The sequence below is a fragment of the Mya arenaria genome, chromosome 12 (genome assembly GCF_026914265.1).
Source record: "Mya arenaria isolate MELC-2E11 chromosome 12, ASM2691426v1".
Taxonomy (NCBI): domain Eukaryota; kingdom Metazoa; phylum Mollusca; class Bivalvia; order Myida; family Myidae; genus Mya; species Mya arenaria.
In genome coordinates, this window is record NC_069133.1 from 6,430,714 (window position 1) to 6,455,441 (window position 24,728).

At 35.4% G+C, this 24,728-nt stretch overlaps 2 protein-coding genes across 4 annotated transcripts; both read right to left on the reverse strand.

Moving 5' to 3' along the window:
• Nucleotides 1-2,151: 2,151 nt before the first annotated feature.
• Nucleotides 2,152-11,540, reverse strand: LOC128211885 (protein PBDC1-like). Of its 2 annotated transcripts, none has more exons than XM_052916995.1 (6): nt 11,446-11,540; nt 6,889-6,972; nt 5,642-5,701; nt 4,365-4,505; nt 3,604-3,718; nt 2,152-2,866 (listed from the first exon to the last, which is right to left on the reverse strand). In XM_052916995.1, exons 2-6 carry the CDS (start codon nt 6,970-6,972, stop codon nt 2,778-2,780), a joined length of 489 nt encoding a protein of 162 aa, XP_052772955.1. In that variant the 5' UTR covers nt 11,446-11,540; the 3' UTR covers nt 2,152-2,777. The 2 variants fall into 2 exon arrangements, with proteins under 2 accessions (XP_052772955.1, XP_052772956.1); XM_052916996.1 differs by lacking the exon at nt 11,446-11,540 and adding an exon at nt 11,036-11,095.
• A 1,612-nt stretch (nt 11,541-13,152) lies between these two features.
• On the reverse strand, nt 13,153-24,700 carry LOC128211057 (uncharacterized). Of its 2 annotated transcripts, none has more exons than XM_052915457.1 (8): nt 24,629-24,700; nt 22,847-22,978; nt 21,712-21,805; nt 20,123-20,199; nt 18,017-18,134; nt 16,552-16,643; nt 15,815-15,974; nt 13,153-15,276 (listed from the first exon to the last, which is right to left on the reverse strand). In XM_052915457.1, exons 2-8 carry the CDS (start codon nt 22,964-22,966, stop codon nt 15,134-15,136), a joined length of 804 nt encoding a protein of 267 aa, XP_052771417.1. In that variant the 5' UTR covers nt 22,967-22,978; nt 24,629-24,700; the 3' UTR covers nt 13,153-15,133. The 2 variants fall into 2 exon arrangements, with proteins under 2 accessions (XP_052771417.1, XP_052771416.1); XM_052915456.1 differs by lacking the exon at nt 24,629-24,700 and adding an exon at nt 24,388-24,618.
• Nucleotides 24,701-24,728: the final 28 nt, after the last annotated feature.

The window sequence follows — 24,728 nt, forward strand, 5'->3', positions numbered from 1 at the left end:
AGCACCCTGTCCCTCTTCTGCAGCACACTGTCCCTCTTCTGCAGCACACTGTCCCTCTTCTGCAGCACCATGTCTCTCTTCTGCAGCACCATGTCCCTCTTCTGCAGCACCCGTTCCCTCTTCTGCAGCACCCTTTCCCTCTTCTGCATCACCCATGTCCCGCTTCTGCAGCACCTTGTCCCTCTTCTGCATCACCCTTGTCCCTCTTCTGCGGCAGCGAGTCCCACTTCTGGCAGCAGCGAGTCCGTCTTCTGCAGCACCCTGTCCCTCTTCTTCAGCACCCGTTCCCTCTTCTGCAGCATCCTTTCCCTCTTCTGCAGCACCATTTCCCTCTTCTGCAGCATCATGTCTCTCTTTTGCAGCACCTTGTCCCTCTTCATGTCCCTCTTTTGCAACATCATGTTCCTCTTTTGCAGCGCCTTTTTCCTCTTCTGCAGCACCCTAACCCTCTTCTGCAGCACCTTGTCTCTTTTTTGCAGCACCATGTCCCTCTTTTTCAGCACCTTGTCCCACTTCTGCAGCACCCTGTCCCTCTTCTGCAGCACCGTGTCCCTCTTCTGCAGCACCCTATCCCTCTTCTGCAGCACCTTGTCCCTCTTCATGTCCCTCTTCTGCAGGACCATCTGTTGTGTTTTTCATCGAAAGAGTGCATATCAATTACTAGAGCCAGAGTTAAGGCCTGTAATGTACATGTGCATATAATTTCATGCGAAATGAGAACCAAGTTCATTTGAACATTATGATGTGGATGCCCCTGCAGAAGAGGTAGACAAAACACCACCAAGGTAATAAAGACTCAACCTAGGTTTCTAAAGCACATTTGCAGTGAAGCTGAACAGAGCTGTGAAAGTGGCCTAAATGTCTTCCTCTCACCAGAGAGGTTGTTGGTTCGATCCCCATCTTTCTTATGGCCTCTCAAAAAGGACACAGTACTGTTTTCTGACCAGGACTCGAGAGTGATTGTATAATCTATCAATTTCTGTCACAATCCGGCTTAAGTAAACTAGAGCTATCACTGAAGGTGATTAATACCCCCGAACGCCGCCTCTCATTATGATTTATCATTGTATGAAGTTTTATGAAATTCCATCTAGTAGTTTTCAAGTTACTGTACGGACAAAAGTTTGACCAAAAAAATCACAGAAAAAGGCAATTACTCTGTAATTTGCTAAAATAGTGTTATGATTCATGTACACTGAACTCCTTCTCCATATGCTGTACCATTGTATAAAGTTTTATTACATTCTATCCGGTAGTTTTCAAGTCATGCTCAGGACAAGAAAAAAGTAACAAAGGGCAATAACTCTGTAATTGGCTGAAATATAATTGCGGTTCCTGTACACTGCACTACCTCTCATTATGATATATCACTGTATGAAGTTTTATTAAATTCCATCCAATAGTTTTCAAGTCATGGTTCGGACAAGAGAAAGTAACAAAGGGCAGTAACTCTGTAATTAGCTGAAATAGAATTGCGGTTCCTGTACACTGCACTCCCTCTCATTATGATCTATCATTGTAAGAAGTTTTATTAAATTCCATCCAATAGTTTTCAAGTTATGACAAGAAAAAAGTAACAAAGGGCAGTAACTCTGTAACTGGCCGAAACAAAGTTGTGGTTCTTGTGCATTGCACTTCCTCTCATTGAGCTTTACCATTGTATTAAGTTTTAATAAATTCCATCAATAGTTTGCAAGTTAATGTCTGGAAAAATATTTGACAGCAAAAAAACAACAAATAAAGGGCAATAACTCAGTAATTAGCTAAAGTAGAGTTATGGTTCTTAAACACTGCACTTCCTCTCATTGTGCTTTACCATTATATGAAGTTCCAATGAATTCCATCCAGTACTTTTCAAGTTATACTCCGGACAAACAAATGTAACAAAGGGCAATAACTCAGTAATAAGCAAGAATAGAGTTATGGTTATTGTACACTGCACTTCCTCTCATTATGCTCTATCATTGTATGAAGTTTAATCCAATGCCATCCAGTAGTTTTTAATTATGCTCTGGACAAGGTAAATTGCAACGGACCGACCGACAAACTGACCGACCACAGGGTGACTCCAATATACCCCCTTCAAACTTGTTGTCGGGGGTATAATAAGTATAAACTTAAACAAGATGAACACACATCTAAACACATTGCTGTTGTCAGTAGAGTAAATCACTCTTCACAAATTTATTAGACAGGTATACATATGCTTTGGCGCATGTGACAAAATAATAGAAATGTTGCAGAACACTACGTAAATGAGTACTAGTACATGAACATGTAAAAGATGGAATTGAGTTTAAGTGGTTTTAGGTCGTAACTGTTGTTTTTGCTTTAATCTTGAACTTGTGGGGTTGCTGATATAGTACAAAAACACTTTCCTCAAGCTGGTGCACATGTCATCCTAACCTTGTAGAATGTACAGCAACACAAACAGTAGCCCACATGTGCCTTCAAGCAGTGTTTCACAACCGCTCTCACATCACTGGAGAGATACATGTGAGCAGACTCCTAGACATTCCTTGGTTAGTCGGATGTGAACTGGGAAGTTCACTCACAATAACTAGGCTGAAGATTGCAACTGTACAACAGTTGAAAAATCAGACAATACAAACATAATGAAAAAAACGTTCATGAAAAGAAACCTTAGTCATCAACTGTAGCCCAGTGTAGCTTTGAGTCAATAGTAATAGTAGTAGTTAATAACTGATCAGTTATCTCCCTTTGAAATCAATTGTCCATTTGCACTGTTAATGATTCACATCACACACACACTGTCGTCATGACGGCACATGTTTCTTTTGTAAGTTATCATTATGTCCCTCTCGGTTTCTTGCTATCTCTATTGCCAAAAACTGAATACGCACCACTGAAATACGAATAAATAAATGAGAGATTAGTTTTGTACATATTATCAAAAGTCATTGATAGGAAATACGTAACTAAGCCTATACATTTGACACATTTCAAGAGTTTTTATATATCAAGGCTGTTCTTTATATCGGATAACTTAGATTTTGGCTCCATTTCAGGAGATGTAAAAAAAAATAAAATTATAATAACAAATATAATCAATATATAATGTAACCTAACCAACTGTCTTATCAAGTATTGACAATAAAGTTTAACTATTAAAAACATATTAAATAGAAGGTTCTCTTTGAAAACAATCTCAAGTAATTACTAATAATAGAATCAACCAACCCATTGTCTGGTCTTCTCATTCAATAAAGGGGCATTACTCTTATTAACATAATAACATCCAGTCGCACAACTTCCTACACACACGCACTTCAGTATGCAAAATTAACACAAGCCCTGCACTGGTGAAATGTCTTTCTGGCTTGCTCAAATTCTGAATTTTATATACCAGGGCCTGTTAAAGAATTTCATGCCAAGCAATACTCTAGTATAAGTATTCAGACTTGTTCATTCAAAAGTCTAATTGCAATGACTTGCCATTTGAAACAGATGAGTGAAGTTTCATGTAAATATTTTGAATGCTCTTTGAGTTACTGACAAGGCAGACATTAATACCAAGGACAGAACAAATGCTATCCTTTTTCTCCAGAAACGGACAAGCTAATAGAACAATATAATACCAACCCAGTGTGGAGTTTTGTTCGGAAAATTCTTCACGACTATTGATTCTAATCAGGGTCCCCAGATTGAAGTCCTGAACTTGTTGTTGGTCATACTGCATACAAAACTTCCGCCATTTCTGAAATATTTGTAATGTTAATATATCATTATTTTCTGCAAGTTGTGAAGCTTTGGAACATTTTTAAAACCAAAAATGGTATACAAGCATAATATTATTATTTAACTACATGTATGATTTATTTATATTACAATAAAGTTAAATAAGTCTTGGATAAACAAGTAAACTTAGGGAATTGTATTAAATCTACATGAAGCAGTCCTAGGCAGTTTCAGCTGTGCTATAGTAATTCAGACAAAGGAATTCATTTTCTAAAAGTTGTCCATAAAAGTATATTTTAGTTAAAAATTAATATCAAATTGAAAAGAACAGAGGCTTTCCTCTTACAAGATCATCACAAAAGCATAGACAAGTATTTTTTTTTTTTTTACGTTAACAAGGGACTTAACTCAATAATATATAAAGTCAGATTCATTAGCCTTTCAACACACTACACATAATTTGTCTCGGGCAGATTTATTTCTTGCTAATTTCATTTAATGCTACCTGGTATATTAAATTTTTGTTTGCCGACACCATCAATCAGACAATGATAAAAAGGCCATCACAAAACACCATTGTTTTTGTGTTTATTATCAGAGGGACTTAAAACTTGTAATTAGCAGGCATGTCAAAACTTCCCCTAGAACATGAAGGAAATGTGTACCTCTTTCTGCTCTGGAGTTTTCAAAAAGTCCACATCTAGTTCCTTAACATTTAAATCTGGAAATTCTCCACGGAAATGTTTGTAGATATCATCATCCAGTCGAGTCAGTTTCAAAACTTTGGGATCCACAGAGCTTATAAGCTGAAAGTAAAAGGATGGGGTTGACAAGGTCTTAATGAATGAATAGCTATCCCTGGGGCAAATATCTAGTATTATATCCCATGTGGCATAATATGTACATAAAAAAATACCTGCACAGGAAATCTGTGTGAAGTGAGTAAAATAAATATCTACAAGCATATATTATTTATTTAATTTGGTCTGTTAAAGGCCTAGTTTAAGCTTTCTATAAGTGACCCTCCCACCCACCCCCAAAAAATAATCTTTGTACATTACTTAACCTCTGTGTATTAATCTTAATCTACTTGCCTTGATCCCTCTTATCGGATCTCCGATCAGAGTATCCTGCTGTGCAGTTTTCGAGGTTTTATTATAGAAATGGACCTTAATTGGCCCTGAGCGAATAAATTAGCAGGAGATGCACAGAAGGGGATTATCATGCAAAACAGTCCTTAAACTAGGCCTAAATTATAAATATTAATACTGATAAAATAGTTTAGGGGGGAATAAAGTCAAACTTGATATGATTACAAGACATGTAGATTATCTAGTACACTTCACGCAGATACAACGTCATGAACATGTCAACAAAACTTATTTTCAATGTCCCCCTACAAATTTTATTTGCTCATATCTTTGGTAATTGTAAAGGTATACGCTTGAAAATTTCGAGGTTGTTGAATGAAAATATATAAACATAAATAGATATCAAGATTGGTTATTAGAAACGTTTTACCTACGACTCAAAATATTAATAGAGATAAGCATGAGTAAGCACAAATTCAAATACTTCCAGTAAGTTTACAAAGAGGAAACAATATTGTTACCGGTATCTAAATCTGCATTATGATATCACAATCTTAAATGATAGTAGAATAAAATGCAGACATTTCCCTTTTTATGAGTAGAATAAAATGCAGACATTTCCCTTTTTATGCGAGAAAATCTCGTCTCGATCATTGCCTTTGATTTATATTTCCACTTGAAGTAAAATTGTGGACTTTGTATCTAAAATATACAATCTTCTCAACACAGCAGGAATTATATGCCTCCCTGGAATTTACAACAGGGTAAAATTTTGAGCATATAAATATAGTATGAATTTCAAAAAATGTCTTTGTGAAATGTCTTTATCTATTGTTGATTGGTGTACTCACATTACTGTAGGTCTCCGCATGATGGTAAGCTTTAACCGCCCACTGGTACTCCACATCAGCCTGAACATAAACATTAAATTGATTAGTGTCAATTATTTGTCGATAGTAACAGAACACCAAGAATTCATGTGTTGACATTCTAAGAGATGCTCCTTTTATTCACAGGTGAAGCACATATTTAATATGAATTTCTACAGAGCAAATGTGAAAGAAGCTATTACCTCCCTTTCCCGTTAGTTTTGTTTCAATTTATGTCTAAAAGCTACATATATAATGTATTTAATGTTAATAAATGTATGACAAAAATATTATTACATCATGCTCAGGTTTGAAAAACAGGCTGTATATTTAAATGACTACAAAGTATTTGTGAAGAAGTCTCTCTTAACTGTCAAACTTCCTAATCTGAGCTATAAGTAAACTTTGGAGAAGTCTCCCTAAACTGTCTTATTTCTTTTCCATCAGCTTAGCTAAGCAAGAAGTCTTTCTCTTTATAAACAACAGAAGACAAAATGACTTGATAGACATTTCTCTCTAATATTTGTACAATGGTTGAAATTAACACTTGTAGCCCTGCGCTGGTAAAATGTGTTTCAGGCTTGCTCAAATTTTGAACTATATACAGCAGGGCTTGTTCAAAAAGTTGATGCCAAGAATAGTAAATGAATTCGGACTTGTTCATCCAAAGTCCGATTTAGATGACTGTTTGTAACACTTCTCCTAGCTCCTTCACAATCTGGCTTCTTACTTGCTGTAAGTGTTATGATTTTTTGAATTTTTTAATTAATTTGTATGCATAAGTCAAAACTCAAATTATGGTTAATTGGCTAGAGATTACAACAGGAACGATACCTAAATTGCTAGCTTGTTTAGTCAATATGTTCAATATTTTTTCAAGAAATGTACATTTTCCTTAGAAGCTTTGGGCTAGGTTATTGAACATGTACATTGTGTAGGTTCTTAGGCAGTTAGCTTATGCTAATTTCTTTTAGCTTGATTGCGACCAAAGCTGATAGCTTATAGAATCACTCATCGAGTCCGTTTCCTGGGTAGAAACCAGTACTGGTGTCCATTTTGAGAGTCCATGAGAAAGTACCTGGGCTCGAACCCACATCATCTTGGGTGAGAGGCTGACAACTATACCATACCACTAGACCACGCTCACCTCTTGTACATGTAGGTTCTGATTAGGGGTTAGCATGATGTGTAAAGGCTATACATATAGAGACACATTAGTCATACTTTACCCTGTTTTCATATTTGCTTGAATCATTTGTCAGTTGGGCTCCAATAGCCTGCAGTTCCGAGGCATTCAACGAGTCCAATGGCATCTAAAAATGACCATGAAAACAGTTTAATACAAAAATCAAAGCTAATAATTTCAAAAAACAACATTAAATCTTGTAAAAAAAATATCAAAGTTCATGAACTATATTGTACAGCGAAGCGGAATTTGGAGCACTGTCATATCGAACCAAACATATGAAACAGGAAAACCCTAATGAGGAAGTCTAATTATAAGAGAGCCTAACACCTTATCAAACCAAGTGTTTAAGGGCTGCACCTTTCCGCTCACCATCTTGAGGATCTTGTAAAATAACAAATGTTTTCTGAAAAGTTTAATATTGTGGTGATACACATTTAGTAACATTTAATTTAGTCATTCTAAAATGCAACCCAGGCTTCTTTTTTTAATGATGTTTAAACATTATTAAAAAAAAGAAGCCTGTACAGCCAGTGATTTTTTTTCTAACAATTTGACGCCGAATATCTGCCTTTTCACAATCGCCAAAAACGCTCAAAACTCCCAGAAATATGAAGAAAAATTCACAAATCCCAAAAGCTATTTGTGAACAAAGTGTTTTTTCAATTAAATCGGCGTAAAAACTTGTAAAAGTTGTGTAAAACCTTGAAGACTTCAGTCGCAATATTTACTGATCGGCGATTGCGAATTCGCATACATATAGAATACCGTATGACGGCTTTTATCGGTAGAGTATAAAATCCGGCCCTATAAGGTCTCTACAAAGGCATAGGTAAGAAAGACACGGCCCTAGGATCTAACTCTTTTAATTCTTTACCAATTTCATAAAGATTGGTATTGTTGGAAAGAAGAAACAACCAGCTTTCAGTAAATGTTTTTGGTTTTTAATTTCTTACGTGGTAAATTGTGCGAATATTGTCTTAAAGTCGTCGTTGAAAATCGCGTAATATCGCACAGTGGCGCAGGTATGAAAAACACGGCCCTGGGGTTTTTAATTCTTAATTGATTTAATAAAATTTGGTATTGTTGTAAAGAAGAAACAACCAACTTTCAAAAAATGTTTTTTGTTTTTAATTCTGTGCGTAAAAACTCATGCTAATGTCATCTAAAAGTCATCGTTGAAAATTGCGTAATATCGCACTGGAGCGCAGGTATGGAAAACACGGCCTAGGGTCTAATTTTTTAATTCTTAATTAATTTAATAAAACTTGGCATCGTTGTAAAGAAGAAACAACCACCTTTCAGAAACTGTTTTTGGTTTTTAATTTCTAACGTGATAAATTATGCTAAAATGGTCTAAAAGTCGTCGTTGAAATCGCGTTATTTCGCACAGTGGCGCGGGTATGAAAAACACGGCCCTATGATTTAGATAATTTAATTCTTTATCAATTTAATAAATTTCGGTATTGTTGTAAAAGAGAAACAACCACCTTTTATCGATATCCAATCAAGTAGACGCACGATCCTAAGTCAAGCGCTGGCCGTAAAACGCTTGGTCACACGGAGCAAAATGACACAGAAAAATTTGTAAACAAATTGATATTTATCAGCAAAATGTCAAGAAATGGCAAGTATTAGCAGAAAAAGATAAAAAAGATCCACGCTGCCAACAATATTTTCCGCCTTTTTTGTTGACAGTTTAATTTCATACAGGAATAGGAAGTTGAATTTGTAAATCAAGAATCTACAATGCTGTTATTTGTAACTCTTTGCATTTAATAAATATGCAATAATCAAAGTTTCATTGCAGGGTTCGAATTTAGACTCGCATACTCGCAAAATGCGAGCGGCATTTGCAAATTGCAAGTGACTTTTATTCATGCTCGCAAAATTTTGCGAGTGTTTTATTCTAGACCACAAAATGTTAAAAGGAAAGTAGAATAAACATGAACTTAACCTTGCTATGAAGTCGATTGTAAACAACCTATAAGTGGCATGTTTACACTACCAGTTAAGAGACGCTCTAGTAAGTTTTCAAAAATAGAACAAATACGGAAAAGGCCGAGTTTTATCTCGAATCTTTCCGGGGATGCTCCGAGACGTGCATAATACAAAGTGAAAACAAATGAATTGACATGACGTAATCACCCAGCTCAATCATTGGCTAAATTTAGCGCTTTCGCGCAGTATACTTAAACCCCATCAACCTTTGAATATATCCGCTCAACTGTCAAAGTGAATAGACTTCCGATATATTTTACAGTCCAAAGCATCCACGCTACATTTACTGTTGCTTTTATTTATTCTAAATTTATACTGTTATTGTTTTTAATACTTATAGACTTAATCAGTTAATGAAATCTGTAGCGTTCTCGCCGAATGGGAATTACCCGATGGCGAGGGTAAATATACCCCCCTCAAAGTGAACAATGTCAAATTATTAGACAGCTTTGTTATCAAAAAGCGGCCAGCATCCGATGACTCATCTGTACCCCCCCCCCCCCCATAAGAAAAAGCCAACTACAATTTAAAGTAGTCGAGTCACTCAATCCTTTTAATATTTATAATATGTCTTAGTTGTAAATATCTACTTTAATTAGACAATATTATAAGGGAATAAAGAAAATAATAAAATTGCAAGTTGATTTTTTATTTTGTGAGTTGCCTCAAAAAGCACTCGCAAAATTGCTCCTCAAAGTTAAATTCGAACCCTGCATTGTTGTCTATTATCCTTTTAAAGTCAATACTGACACTAAATTAGGCTGTATACATGTACGAGTATAACACGATTGTATTTCAGAATTAAGATATTAATCATACATGTGATAACGTCCCAGACGTCCGGGATTGTCCTTGAAATCGTACCTCTGTCACGGAGTCACGGAGGGTGCATGTTTTCCCAGAAAGTCATAAAAAAAAAAACGAAAAAAAAGCTCGGAATCGATTATATTAATTTTACCAATGTAAATGCTATTTTGCCTGTCCGGGACACTGGTCGTAAAACACAGGACATGTTGACACTAATCCGTTAATTGGTATGTGTGTCGTCGAGGTCATTGTCAATCACCCGATCTATTGGCCTATTATTGTGCTTAACGAGTCGGGGAGGGTTCTTGTATACAAAATCATTGTTTCCATATGGATTTGTTTGGTCTTGTGAATGATATCTTTTAATTGATGAATTGATATTTTTCACACATTTTACCGACAAACGAGCATGAAGGTAAGTTCAAAGAAAGTGACAAAATGAGTAAAAAAACAAAATAAAAACACGGAAAACATCCCATATTCCATTCAAATTTCAAAGTCGATACGTCGTTATACTTTAAACAACTTACGCGTCCATAAGGAATTTTAGTGTTTTGAACTTTTTTTCGAACTATCGTTGTGTATTTTTACGCCGAAATAAAACTGACGATATGGGGTTTACAGGTGGTTATATAGAGTGCTTTAATCACGTGACCATGGTAAGTCACGTGATCGCTTTATACAGCCAAACGTTGACAAAATTATATCAAAATTATATGCATCTCCAAACGGAAAAAAGCTCATTGACTGGAAAATCTTCATGATTGTCTGGAAAATATTGTGTGTCATAAATTGCAAACGTTTTAAATGTGATGAAAAATTAAATATCTTGTAACGCATGTTCACAAAAGCGCGGGAAAACAGGTGCCCGTATAGTTGTTTATTTCCTGTTTTGATGAAACCGAAAGTAGACTGCATATCCTCCTGGTTAGCACTTCATTTAAAGCCTGGGAAAATATCTGGTAGTTTTATTTTTTCAAGAAAATGTAGAAAAAAACAAACAATGTCAAGTAAAAAATACGTCTTGGCAGTCAAAATAGGTACATTTTCCCCGACGTTAAAAACAACTAAAATAGCCCCAGATATGCTCTAGAATGCACCACAGACGTTCCCCATTTAAAAAAATCCGGGGGGTGTGCGTTGACATTATGACGAGTGTCCCGGAATCGACCCAAGAGATTATCACATGTATGTATTAATGTTTTGTTAATTTTTCAAAATTTTGAACTTTTAACGCGCTAAAATTTCACAAAAGAAAAGGCATGGGCTGTTTCACCAATTAGTGAAAAAAATCACTGACAGCATTTTAGAATGATTATAAGTAATGCACTGGTAGTCAATTGTAGTCATTCTAAAAGTAACCATGTGGGTCATGTTTTTACCTTTCAGGTGGCCCCGCAGTGCCGGGTGAATGCAGTGGTTTTGTCTTCGTGCAAAATATTGCCTAGGCTCCCTAGTGTGCGGGGGCATTTAGGGGTGATTTTACCTTCAGTTTGTTCCCGCCGGACGGGGATTTTACCTGGGGTTGGCTGGACTGCTATTCCAATGACCTGGGGGGGGGGGGGGGGCGTGGCAGTCATTCTAAAATGCCGTCCAGGCTTCTTCTTTTTTATAATGGTTAGCCTGGACCATCATTAAAAAAAGCCTTTACGCCATTTTAGAATGACTAGGGGCAGTGGTTTCAATTGACTGGTGCATTAAAAATAAAAAGTCAATGAAAAAAAGAAAGACCGCATTTTCTGAATTGTTTTTAAATAAAACAAATCTCAAGTTAATTACTTGTTAATTATACCTTGATAGGTTTCTATTTCCTTGTTTACGTTTTTCAGTTCACATGTGTCAGCTTTTAATCATAGTGACACAAATGCTTGAGTGATCTGCTACAAGCGCCTGTAGAACCTCGGTAGGTTACTGACCACCATTATTTAAATCATATCACAACCAACGCAGTGACCTCCCTTATCAACAAATTCAAGTATTATTCATGACAGAAAAACCTGTTGACCTTCCAGCCGTATATGGGCTAAACCATTTAAGTGTACATAGATGATAAAAGTTTTGATGAAAAGCAGATTCATATGCTTAATATGAATCAGGTGGCGAGCATATTAGACTCTGGATCAGAAAACGGGATTCAAAACCAAGCTGCTTGGAGTTTCGTCGATAGTGATTATTACTCATGAATGGTTAATGGTAGTATATAAAAGATCTTGGAATCGTTTTTGTGTGAAAAAAACACAAAGAAAAATATGCCACCAATATCATACCCACATCACTTCACTCCTGGTCGATTGCCGTTTTCAACTATTAATCTATGTTCATTTTCTGGTATGTGTACCGGCAGTCCAGGGGTCTGGGTTTGATTACGGAATGCAGCGGCATATTTTCAGTGTGATTTCACATATACATATATTTACATATGCCTAGTCCTTTCAAGGCTTTGTACTGACAAAACTTGACATTGATATATTGTATAACATGCAATGAGTTATGATATCATGGTTTATATCAATATTCCCATACGATTGGATAAGCACGACATCATTTGACCAATATGAACACAGTGGGGCAAGCAAGCAAAATACCAAGATGCACACGAGGTTTCATGCAATTTCCATGCGTGCCCTACTGCATTCATACACTCCTACTCACTGGACACAGAAGGAAGAAAAGGCAGCTCTTTATGTGCTTACCAAATTTTGCTCTTCCTGAGTCAATTTAACTGTGCGCATAAGTGCATACAGCAATAACAAAGAAAAAACTGCGACCAATCCTTATATATATATATCTATATAGGGTATCTATGAAATTCCTTCAGAGATAACCTGCTTGTTCATAATTGCAATGTAAATGGCAACAAAGGATATCCCGTGTTGTTACCCCTGGTCAACAGACGCATCCTAATATGACAAGTGTTATGATACTATAACACAGGGGTCCTAAAGCTGATATCTGTCAATCTTAAAAAAATATCTTCGTCTCTTTGAATTTGAGGCATTGACGCACAAAGCAGGGTAAAGGGCCTTTCACCCTTTTGAAATTGTTTGCTAAAATCATTTATATTCATTTGAGGGTTCTTCCTTCTGTTTTTGAGGCAATTGTGCGGATGAAAAACAGTCTTAAATACGTTACTAGTCTTTACCAGTCTTGTGCTCAACTGTACAATAGTCAATGCATAAAAGATCTCAATAACGATTAAGAAACTCTGATAACAGAATAAACACAAGTCATATTTATGCAAAAATGATCGACATCGCAACTAAGGTTGTAGGCATCATAATTTTTGAATTATGATCATTGGGTGAAGTGAATTTAACTTAAAATAAAACCATAATTTCTGTTGACACTTCTATCTATCAGGTATAATGGTAATCAGAGCATTCCAGAGGCCTAAACCAACTTGTTAAATCTCTTTTTATCTATGATTAAAAAAATGAAATGTCCTGGCTTTTGCTTAAATAAAGAAATCAATTAACTGGTAAAAACTAAAAGAAACGCATGTTGCTATGGGTGTTTTATTTAAATCAACAATATAAAGATGATAAAAGTAAAATAAAATGTGATAAAACATTAAACATGTACCAGTAAAAGGCCAGTCAGATTGTTAATCATAAGTACAAACATAATACAAAAGGGTTATTTGTACCGCATGTTGAACCGGGAGTAAAAAGAGCCTCAAGTAAATTTTTGCAGGTCCATGAAAGTTGAATACAAACCCCTTGGAGTAACATTCAATACCAATAACTCTTTCATTTTATACATCAATAATTATAATCATTTAGAAGAAAAGTTACTTCTTGTTAAATTACATTTCAATTATGCACTATTTTGTTTCAAGAGGTCATTAAACTTTGCGTGAAGTGTATTCATAGGAACAAGTGTATTTATAGGAACAAGTGTATTTATAGGAACAAGTGTATTTATAGGAACAAGTGTATTTATAGGAACAAGTGTTTTATGCACTTCATATTGCTTGCAGATGCACATATAATTAAAACATTCTTATATACCTAGTCACAATGCTATATGTTACTTTCAGTCTATTTTAAAATGGAACAGATTGAAAATGCCACGAGTGTACCACTTGTTTAGCATACATGCCATATTTCTGAGAGGCTTCCCAGGGGATTTTGGTCTGAATTCCAGGGGACATATGGCTTATGTTTTTATAAACGTATGAAACTAAAAAGGTTTAATGTCGATTTTTTTGACATCATTTGACTGTTATTGCTTAGAACCGTAAATCACTAAAGATTAGTGATTTACTGTTCTAGCAATAACAGTCAAATGATGTCAACAAAAAAGACATTAAACCTTTTAAGTTTCATTAGTGCATAAAATTATAAGCCATATGTTGTAACAATGAAAGACAATCGTTGCACAGGTTCATACCAAGTCAAGGTTTGTTTAGGCTTAAAAGAGCCTGTTACAGGTATAATTAGAGAATTCCAAAAGATATTTGCATGACTACTGGTCTCCGACTGTAACACAAAAGTTTACATACATGTAAACAAAAGTCTGACATCAATAAATCTTTTTACCATTTCTAAATTATCAGCCAATATATTTTTAGGATGACCTTACTTAAATAATTGACATGATGATCTTAAATACAAACATGTATACACTGAAAACAGGTTGCCTTCTTTATATATTGAAACACTGTGGCATCATTTTTTAGGTAAGATTTGAAAATTCATCAGATAAAAATCTAGTTGCAGACAAACTTCTTTGAACGGCATGGGTAATAATCAGTATTCATTGATTTACAAAAATAGCTGGATAAATCCACTAATCGGACCTCAAATATTTGTACCAGAGATGGGTAAATACAGCTTATCCATGGGACTGTCTTAATCCTGTGTAATCTTAATTGGAAATTATTAATCTGCTTCATTACTTCAACTTGAATACTTATGTTCTTTCTCTCAGCCCTAAGCTGTAACAGCTTCATTTGAACTGTGTTTGAGACTGAACCAGTCACTGAAGCAGTAACTAAAGCATTACAGAAAGCAGAAACTGAAAGAGTAACTGAAGAAGTAAGTTAAGCAGTTAATCAAGCAGAAACTGCACAGTTATGAAGCAGTCACTAAAGCAGAAATTGAAGTGGTAACTGAAGCAGAAAACAGTTAATGAAGCAGTGAATGAAGTAGTAACAGAAGCAGCAACTCTTGTACACTGTCATTGTTGGCAACCACAGAACATTTTCTGTTACACTTCATAATGACTGTTCTCTTTTTAATGGACTCATTTCATGTTTAATTATCAATTGAAAAACTAAACTTTGATTTAATTTGAACAAGATGCTTGTTTCAATGATAAAACAAAATAGAGCTCTGTTGTTAAAAAGTATTTAAAAATTAGACAGAAATGCACTTTTGCCGAAAAGCATAAGTAACCCTTTTAAGAATTAAATACAACTTATGAAATTGTGTTTCAAACTGAACAAGTATCAACAGGTCAACCACTTGTTATTTGTCTCAGCTAGACATTTTTTTCAGTAACTGCACAACACCTAACAATGCATCAAATATTGGTTCGCCACAAAGAAGGCCAGTCATTTTCTCTGATAGTCTTTCAAGCCGTTTCTTTGACACTTTACTTCCTTCAAGGTCTGCTGTTTCTGAAAATGAAATCAAAACACATTTAAAGCGTTAAAGGGTATAAAATATATTCATTGTTGTCTGAAACATTAAAGACAGTTCAAGAAATACATCATTCTTGTGCTCAATATGTCTGACAATCTTATAAATATATATGTTTCATTTATAAAAACAATTCCAGAAACTTTTTAACAACCCTTGTATGTTTTTTATCTTAAATCTTCTGGGAATACATAATTCCTATTGCCTACAGGTCAAACAGCTTTTATGTTTTAATGTAATCTGGCCCCAAATTCACAAACAATCTTTTAATGGGATCAAGCTAAGTATTTTTATTTTGGCATAAATTGTGAAATATTCTCATTTTGTAGAGTTTTAAAGGAACTCGCAGAAGTCTTTATAATAATCCGATCCATTGCTTTTTTATTTTATAAAATCAAGTTTAAATAATTTGGTGAAATAAAGTAAGATACTGACTTTCAAGTGTTCTTACCCTTATGCTACACCTATGATACAACTACATGTATGATATGACCTACTGAGATGACCCCAACTTACCAAGGTCAACTTCAACAGTGCTGGGTAGATGGGAATCCAGTGTGTACTGCAGCGTTACATGGGCAGCTGGTGAATACTCATCTACGCGGACAGACAGGCGCACGTATGTCACAGGTAGGTCCACCTCGGGTTCTTCAGAGATAAAATCTGCAAACTCTCTCTGGAATATTAGTACAAATATTAGTACAAATGCATTAACTATAAGCATTTCAATATCAGCACATTATTAAAATACAATATAAGAACATTATTAAAATAAAATATCAGAACATTATTAAAATACAATATCAGCACATTATTAAAATACAATATCTGCACATTATTAATATACAATATCAGAAAATTATTAAAATTAAATATCAGCACATTCTTAAAATACAATATCAGCATATTATTAAACTACAATATCAGCACATTATAAAAATACAATATCAGCACATTATTAAAATACAATATCAGCACATTATTAAAATACAATATCAGCACATTATCAAGATACTAAACACTGCCTTTTTATTTGCAATTTATGTTTACATTGTATTATTTTAAAAATATAGTATTCTCAAAGTTTATCAATCTTCATGCTGAATGCCTACTGCAAACACCATGAATGTTGTTCCAAACTATTTGTTTCTGTTCAAAAGTGAAGGTTACAGATTAGCCATGTGTTATTATTCATTATTCAGATTTTGGTCATTTATCATCGTATATAACATATATATAAGCATAAACATTACCCGAGCATGTTTGAGACCTTCACATCGCTGTGTATAGGAATATAGGAAGCTGGATATTGTATTCACAAAGCCCTGTATATCATCCTCTTCACCTGGAAATTTAAAGAGATAAATTTAAAAGAACACCTAATACCACTCTTCAGTCATCCAAAATACATAATACCACTTAACAGTTCTCGAAAACACATAATTCCACTCTACAATCACCCAAAACACATAATACCACTCTACAATCATCCAAAAGTTTTGGATGATTGTAGAGTGGTATTATGTGTTTTGGACCAAACCACATAATACCACTCTACAATCATCCAAAACACATACTACCACTCTACAATCATCCAAACACATACTACCACTCTACAATCATCCAAACACATACTACCACTCTACAATCATCCAAAACACATACTACCACTCTACAGTACTCGAAAACACATACTACCACTCTACAATCATCCAAAACACATAATACCACTCTACAATCATCGAAAACACATACTACCACTCTACAATCATCCAAAACACATACTACCACTCTACAATCATCCAAAACACATACTACCACTCTACAATCATCCAAAACACATACTACCACTCTACAATCATCGAAAACACATACTACCACTCTACAATCATCCAAAACACATACTACCACTCTACAATCATCCAAAACACATAATACCACTCTACAATCATCCAAAACACATACTACCACTCTACAATCATCCAAAACACATACTACCACTCTACAATCATGGAAAACACATACTACCTCTCTACAATCATCCAAAACACATACTACCACTCTACAATCATCGAAAACACATACTACCACTCTACAATCATCGAAAACACATACTACCTCTCTACAATCATCCAAAACACATACTACCACTCTACAATCATCGAAAACACATAATACCACTTTACAGTCGTCGAAAATTAGACTTTTAAATTAAAAGCCCTTATGTTTACACTTGTGCTGTCATCAGAGCAGAAACCATTTTTTCACCACAAGATTACGGTACTGTGACCTTCACCTTTGACCTTCTGACCTCAAAATCAATAAGGGTCATTTACTTGTCATGACTGACCTTCATACCAAGTATGAAGTTCCTTGGTCTTAGCATTTTCAAGTCATTGAGCAGAAACAAAGTGTGACGTACAGACTGACTGACAGACAGGGCAGAAACAATATGTCTCCCCATGATAGGTTACAACTTTCCCCAAATGGGTAAATGGTGTACTCAGCACTGGTTTAACTCGGGGGAAAACTGTGTACACCATTTACCCATTTCTAACCTGTTCATGTTAAGTGCCAGGAGAATGAGCTACTGACCACTATCATAGTTTAATGTCTTTCAGTATGATTTGACAAGGTTTGAACATGCGACATTTAGCAACTGAAGGGAAAACTCAACCAGCTATCCGGGTGGTTTCTTACTTGCATTAAAAATATTACCTAACAAGTTTTTTTCCATTTCCTCCAAGGGGATGAAGGGAGGTAAACTGTGTTGGGTCACCACAGATTTGCCTCCCTTGGCAGATAGCTGAAGGGTGTAGAAATCCTGGGATGGAGCCTGAAAGAAATTGTTATCCAAAAATCATCAATAAATAGATTGTAAGGCATTTCCCTACCAACATTCACCATAATAAAAAATGAGAATAATATGACCAGATGATACCAGGTAGTCTTAAAAAATATTGGGTCGTACTTATTTTTCAGAGTTGGTCAGTGAACGCCAAACAAACTATTGTTTATGGCTTTAGTAATGGTACATTATTGCCAGAATTCATTTATTTCGATAACAGCAACACCAGTTCATTCAGTTGTCCAGTGGTCCGGTTAGCGCACTCGCTTCTCATCTAGGCGACCTGGGTTTGATTCCCGTCCTGGGCGCATATGAGTTTGATTTGTGTTCACCAAACCGAACAAGTGGGTTTCCTCCGGGTACTTTGTTTTCCCCCATAACACAAGACCACACTCTCGCATAAAAATCGCTCCAACAAGATTGATTAGTATAATGTTGTAATAACTTGTTTCACAATCGCTGTTAAATAAATAAGTTTAAACTAAGTCCATTGTTCTAAGATCATAATAAGCTCTTGAGTATGTAAGCCCTGGACTGGTAAAGGGGTTTTGGGCTTGCTCACATTCTGGATTTAAAATAAATGCTGAAAACTGGTGTTGCCATACACTAGTATAAGGATTTGAACTAATTTTCATGCAAAATTCTTATTTCGATCACTGCAATATTTTGATATGCTGGCAGGCTACACATGTGCAGATCCAGTAGTGAGTTGGGGCCAAAGCTTACATTTCTGCATGGTAACATCTTGTTGCCACAGAAGACCCCAAGGATATGACAATACCTCAGAAAATAAATGATAAAGATGATCTAAAAATAACATGTACTGTGCTGAAATGACAATACAATCAAAACTTGCCATAATGAAGTCATTGGGACCTCCAAAAATACTTGAGACAATGAACATTTGATATAACCAAATAACCAAATATGTCTAACTAAACCCAATACATTTAATAAAAAGTTTGACATAACCAAAGCATTGAGATAACAGAGTTTGACATAGCGAGTTTCGACTGTACATGAAAGTCAAAACTGTATATAGCACTGCTTTACTATTTAAGTAAATAACATTTTTCTTTTAATTAGACAGGCTATCAAGAACTTGTGCACTGGCGAGCATGTCCTAGCAGGGAGAAATTTGGACCAGCCTTTAGCTGTAATTCTTTCATGATAAACAGATGTTGCTTATACGCAATAGAGAAATTAATTCATGAATAATAACCAATGAAAACACTGAGACTTAATAATAGGAAGCTCTGTACAACATCCAGTGTTGTTACTAATACAGCCAATTGTATATGTTTGGTTAAGTTGATTATTGATTGGTCAATATAAACCCAATAATTACTGTTGACCAATCAAATTAAAGTAATAAAAACCGTTTATGTAGACAGCTGTTTTACAAGTTAAATGACCAGAATAAGTGAATATACTTTTGAACAAAGTTTTTTGGTCAACACTTCCTATCGTGGACATTATTTTATATCATACAGAAAGTTAAAGCTGCACTCTAACAGAATGAACGTTTTGACAACTTTTTTAATTTTTGTCTTGGAACGAGCGAAAATCCATGGAAACCAGTTATATAAGACTGTTGACAAAAAAAATCGCAGATTATTATATTTAAGTTCAAAAAATGCTGTTTTATGCATTTTTCTTAAACTGTTAGTCAGTTTAAGCCATAAAACATTATTTTTCAAACCGAAATATGAAAATCTAAGATCTGATTTTTCCTCAGCAATCTTATATCATTGGTTTGCAGATATTTACGCAAAGAATTGCTCTTTCCAAGACAAAAAATAAAAAAGTTGTTAAAATGGCAAATCTGTGAAAGTGCAGCTTTAATAAGAAGCGTCCAAGAGGCTAAATACAACCAGTAACTTATTTCTTTAATATTTTTTGTGAACAAAAAAACAGATATGCTGAGCCAAGAGTGGGGCTTTAATTTTCTGGTATCAACTACTAGTATAACTGACCTGGTTCTGGTACAGGGGATCAAACCTCAAAGTGAAACATTCCTTGCTCTTGTAAGCCTCTGGTAACAAACTTGTGCCTGAAAGGTAAACAGTCAGAGGGTGAGCTGTAGTTGTTTAGGTGTCTGTCTCTCACTCAAGAGGTAATGGGTTGACCCCCACCATGGGAACTTTCTCACTGCCTCTTAAAGTAGACACTAGCCCAAATATTTTAAATTTTAAATCACCTTAAGCAGGATCAAGTTAATCTCACTATTTTTTGTTTTGGTACAAATTGTGCCACTTTCTTCATTTGAGGTGTTTTGCGACGTTTAACAGGATCATTTCTCTAATTATATAATAATCATGATATACTATTATGTTTTATAAAATTACAATGTAAGTTTATGCATGTTATTTGCCTAAATTAAATCAGAATACACATAAGATATTTCGATAAATTGGTGCCTACACTATGCCACTACATTTCTATCCTTGCAAAGGACTAAGTATGATTGTTTAAGCTAACAGCTTTTGTCACAATCAAGCGATAAGAAAATAAATTCAACTATCATCAATGAATTTATTATCATGAAGTCACTGTTTAAATGTGCACTCATTATAATGATATGACCGACTGACCTCAAAATCAATAGACTTCCTGACAGGCCCCAAATTCTCAAAACTTCTTAAGCTTAACAGGCTTAAGTACCGTAGCTTATTTCAAATAGCCAAAAACACAAACTTAAATCGAATTTTGATAAATGAAACATGGTTTATTGTTTCTATCTACAGTATAAATACTCTTAAAGAAGTAAGTATTATGCAAATTATTGAAGAACAAAAATAGTGAGCTTAGCTAAATCCTGTTATAAGGGACTTAAAAAGTTTCACCCCAATTGGGACCAGGTCATTACCAACCTGCCTACCAAGTTTAAGGTTCCTGGGCCATAGCGATCTTCAGTTATTCATCGGAAACCGTGGGGACAAACAAATGTACTAACATTTATTGTTTTTAAGCTCTTTTCTTCCTTAAAAGAAGGTCATGAGCAGGTGTGTTTATGATCTTTTCATACAGAAAACATACAAAACAAAAAAGACCCTAACCCTTATGACATATAAGCTGTTAAGAGCTAGATGTTGGCCCGGACGGACAGACAGTCTGATAACTATATGACGCCCATCAGGGGCATATAAATAACCTTGAAAACTGCATTTATAAAGATTATACAACAAGTTTTTTCTGAATATAATATTTTTAACAATCAACAGGGATTTATTGACCAGCAAAGAAAGAGTTTTAAATCTTACATTTTGGAATTGTTTTTCAGAGCGCCTATTGAATATTTCTCAAAATGGTTGAACAAAGGACACCATGATTGTGGTCATAGTATCCTGTGTTTGGCTTACATCATATTTATTTACTCTAAGACCTTATTTCTGTACATCATTTTTCCTATGTGCCTAGTTATAATAGTTTGATTGTGTAATTTCCTTAATGGTTTCTGATTTAATGTTAATGTTTTTGCACCAGGACAACAACAACACAACACCTTATTAGTTTTTCTTTGAAAAAAAAAATACAATAAGAAAAAAGGTTGTTAGCTTTCTACCAGTGAATCTGTATATCTCCAAGATATCCCGAAGTTGATGAATGTCATGGTCCAGATCAGCACAGTCCGGAGAGGCAAACACTTCCTTGGTCAGCTGAAGAAGGAAAGTTACTAGATGTTAGTGAATAATTCTTACATCACAAATATATGTGGACAACACACAACGTCTTAGATAATGTTGATACTGAATATCATTGAAGTTTATGAAAATCATACAAAGATCAAAAGCAAATAATCACATTTTAATGATGCTTGTAGGAAGTGTAAAATGAAAATTCAGGGTCTCTATCCTTGCATCTTATTATAGCTGTCACCGTGACAGGTCACATTTATAATTTTTAGTGTGTGTAATGGACAAAGTATCGCCCATGCATTTGAAGAGATTAACTTTATTCAATATTGACTGTGATGATATTGTCCATTGATTGGCTTAGCATGCATGTTTTTTCATAACAGTAATTTTCATGAATTACACATCTAAATAAAACTTCTATATAAATAGAGGAACGCCCGTAAAGTTACAGGCAGAAACTTTGAGATCACCAAAAACCGATTTTCGCATAGAAAGATACAATCTCAAGTCTTAAGATCTTTATCGAAACGGGGCCCTGGTTTATGAAATGAAGAATTTGAGCAAGAAATGCAGCTATTTTACCAGTGCAGGGCTTGCAGACTCCTGACAATTTCAAACACTGACAGGCGCATAGCTAAGGCCTATTTGGGATTACGAGGATCGAAATTAACTCATTGACAGAAAGTATAATAACCCCTTCACCTCATACACCCCTTCAAATTTTATTTCAAATATGGGGTTTTTGGTATGACAAAACTTTGACCTGTTTGCGTACAGTCAGCTGCAAGCCTGACTGATGAATATGGTAGGCTGTTCTGCCAGTCAATTTCAAAATTCACCTTCAAGGTAGGAAAAAACAAATGTCGACAAATAGCGATATGGCATTATGTAACATTCTTAACAGGTCTCCCTATTATTTAAGTTTTAAATGCAGTTTTCTTCACATTTAAAAAGAGGCTGATGTTTATTGGTCTTAAAAGCACAAAACCCACGATGATGATAAACATAAATAATAAATAAATTTAGTATTGCCTAAACATGTATGGGTGATGGTATATGTACCTGTTGATTTTTCTGTTGCAAAATTTCCAGTCGGTTCAGAATCTCCTGTCGTTGTTTCTGTAATCTTCTTTCTTCCTCCTCAGCTCTTCTGTCTGTGTCACATTGCTCAAGAAAATCCATTTTTTATTTACACTGAAAATAATACAAGATGTATTTTACTCAAGTAAGGGGCAATCAACCTATCTTCAATACTTTTGTCAGCTGGTTAAGTTTGCCAATAGTAAAGGCGGTAAGTTTAGATAGAAAAAAATGTTCAATTTTAAGCATTTACAAGTTTCTATTTTCAATAATAGGCTGGTCGAAATATGAACTGTGACTAAATTATGAATTCATGATGCAAATTTTTAGAACATCTTCATTTCTACACATCAAAATCTTCATACAGTGAAAAGAATTTGACCACCACTTCTAGTACACAACTGCTAGTACAATGAGGAAAATGTCTGAAGAAAATGCCTGGTAAACCTTTGCAGAATATCAAGTATGATAATAGATGATATCTGGGGTGTTTTGCTTAACCTTTGCTGCTCTTTCATAATATTGGTTAACATCTCCTACTTTTAACCACAGCTAGGAGCTTTGGAAATAAGGTTGTTGCTTTAGGTAATGCACCAGTCAGTTGTAACCACAGCCCCCCCACGTCCGGGGGTATACCGGCCGTGTTTTTACCTTCCAGGTGCTCCCCCAGTGCCGGGTGAATACAGTGGTTTTGTCCTCGCGCCAAAAACAGCGGGGAATGGGCCTTACCTAGGGACCCTGGGGTTCAGGGGCATATGGCGGGGATTTTACCAGCAGTTTGTCCCCGCAGGACGGAGATTCTACCTGGGATTGGCTAGACCGAAAGTCAAAGTCCCCGCTATTCCCCGGACCTGGGGGGAGGGGGACCGTGGTTACAATTGACTGGTGCATAAGGGCTCTTATGTGGGACATATGTGAAATAGCACATATATGTCATCAAAGTCTACTGTATACACCGTAAATGGAATCTACCAGGCGCGTAGCATAAGAACACGGCTGAATCCACATGATTCAGCCAAAGTTCATACTTGACAATACATACTGTTACACAGACATGGACATTGACAATGAAAATGTAATTGATACAGTTCAATGGCAAAAAGCACAAAAAAATATTAACATAATTGGGGCTTATTTGTTTGCTAATTTAGACAAAAAAATCTGCAGAGAATTGGGATTATTTCTGACATTGATTTATTATCCCAAACAGTCTACCTAAGGTTACCTTAGAACCCCAAGAATGCATCAGAGTGCATCACTGATTTCAAATATTTAATGGGGGGTGCATGCCCCCCCCCCCCCCCCCAGCACAATTAGGAAGCCATTATATTTATGAATAGAGGGCTAGCTACGCCCCTGCCATCCTCTAAATTTAAAAAAAACAGTTTGCAAAAAAACAAATTGACACACTAATCTGCCAAATTGGAAAAACACCAGGGATAGCGGGGGAAATGAGCCGTGTATTTACAAATGTACCTTCCAGGTGGCCCGCAGTGCCAAGTGAATGCGGAAATGGGCCTTACCTAGGATGTCCCAGGGTGCATGGGCATTTGACCAGGGATTGGCTGGACCGAAAGTCAAAGTCCCTGCCATTCCCCGCACCTGGGGGCCGTGGTTACAAATAACTGGTGCGTTATGTTTACGATGTTTAGCTTTAACTTTTCAAAAACACCGCCAAGAAACACATCATCAATTATCCCAAACTGATAGACATGTACAGTGTTCAATAAATATTTTCCTATTAAAGTTAAGTGTATTCATTACCATAAATTATTTGTTTGATGCTTGTGAAAAGGCTTTGTTTTGAATTTTCTCGTGCGATTTTTTGGCCTTGAGTGGAAATCACAACACAGAATTATTTCAC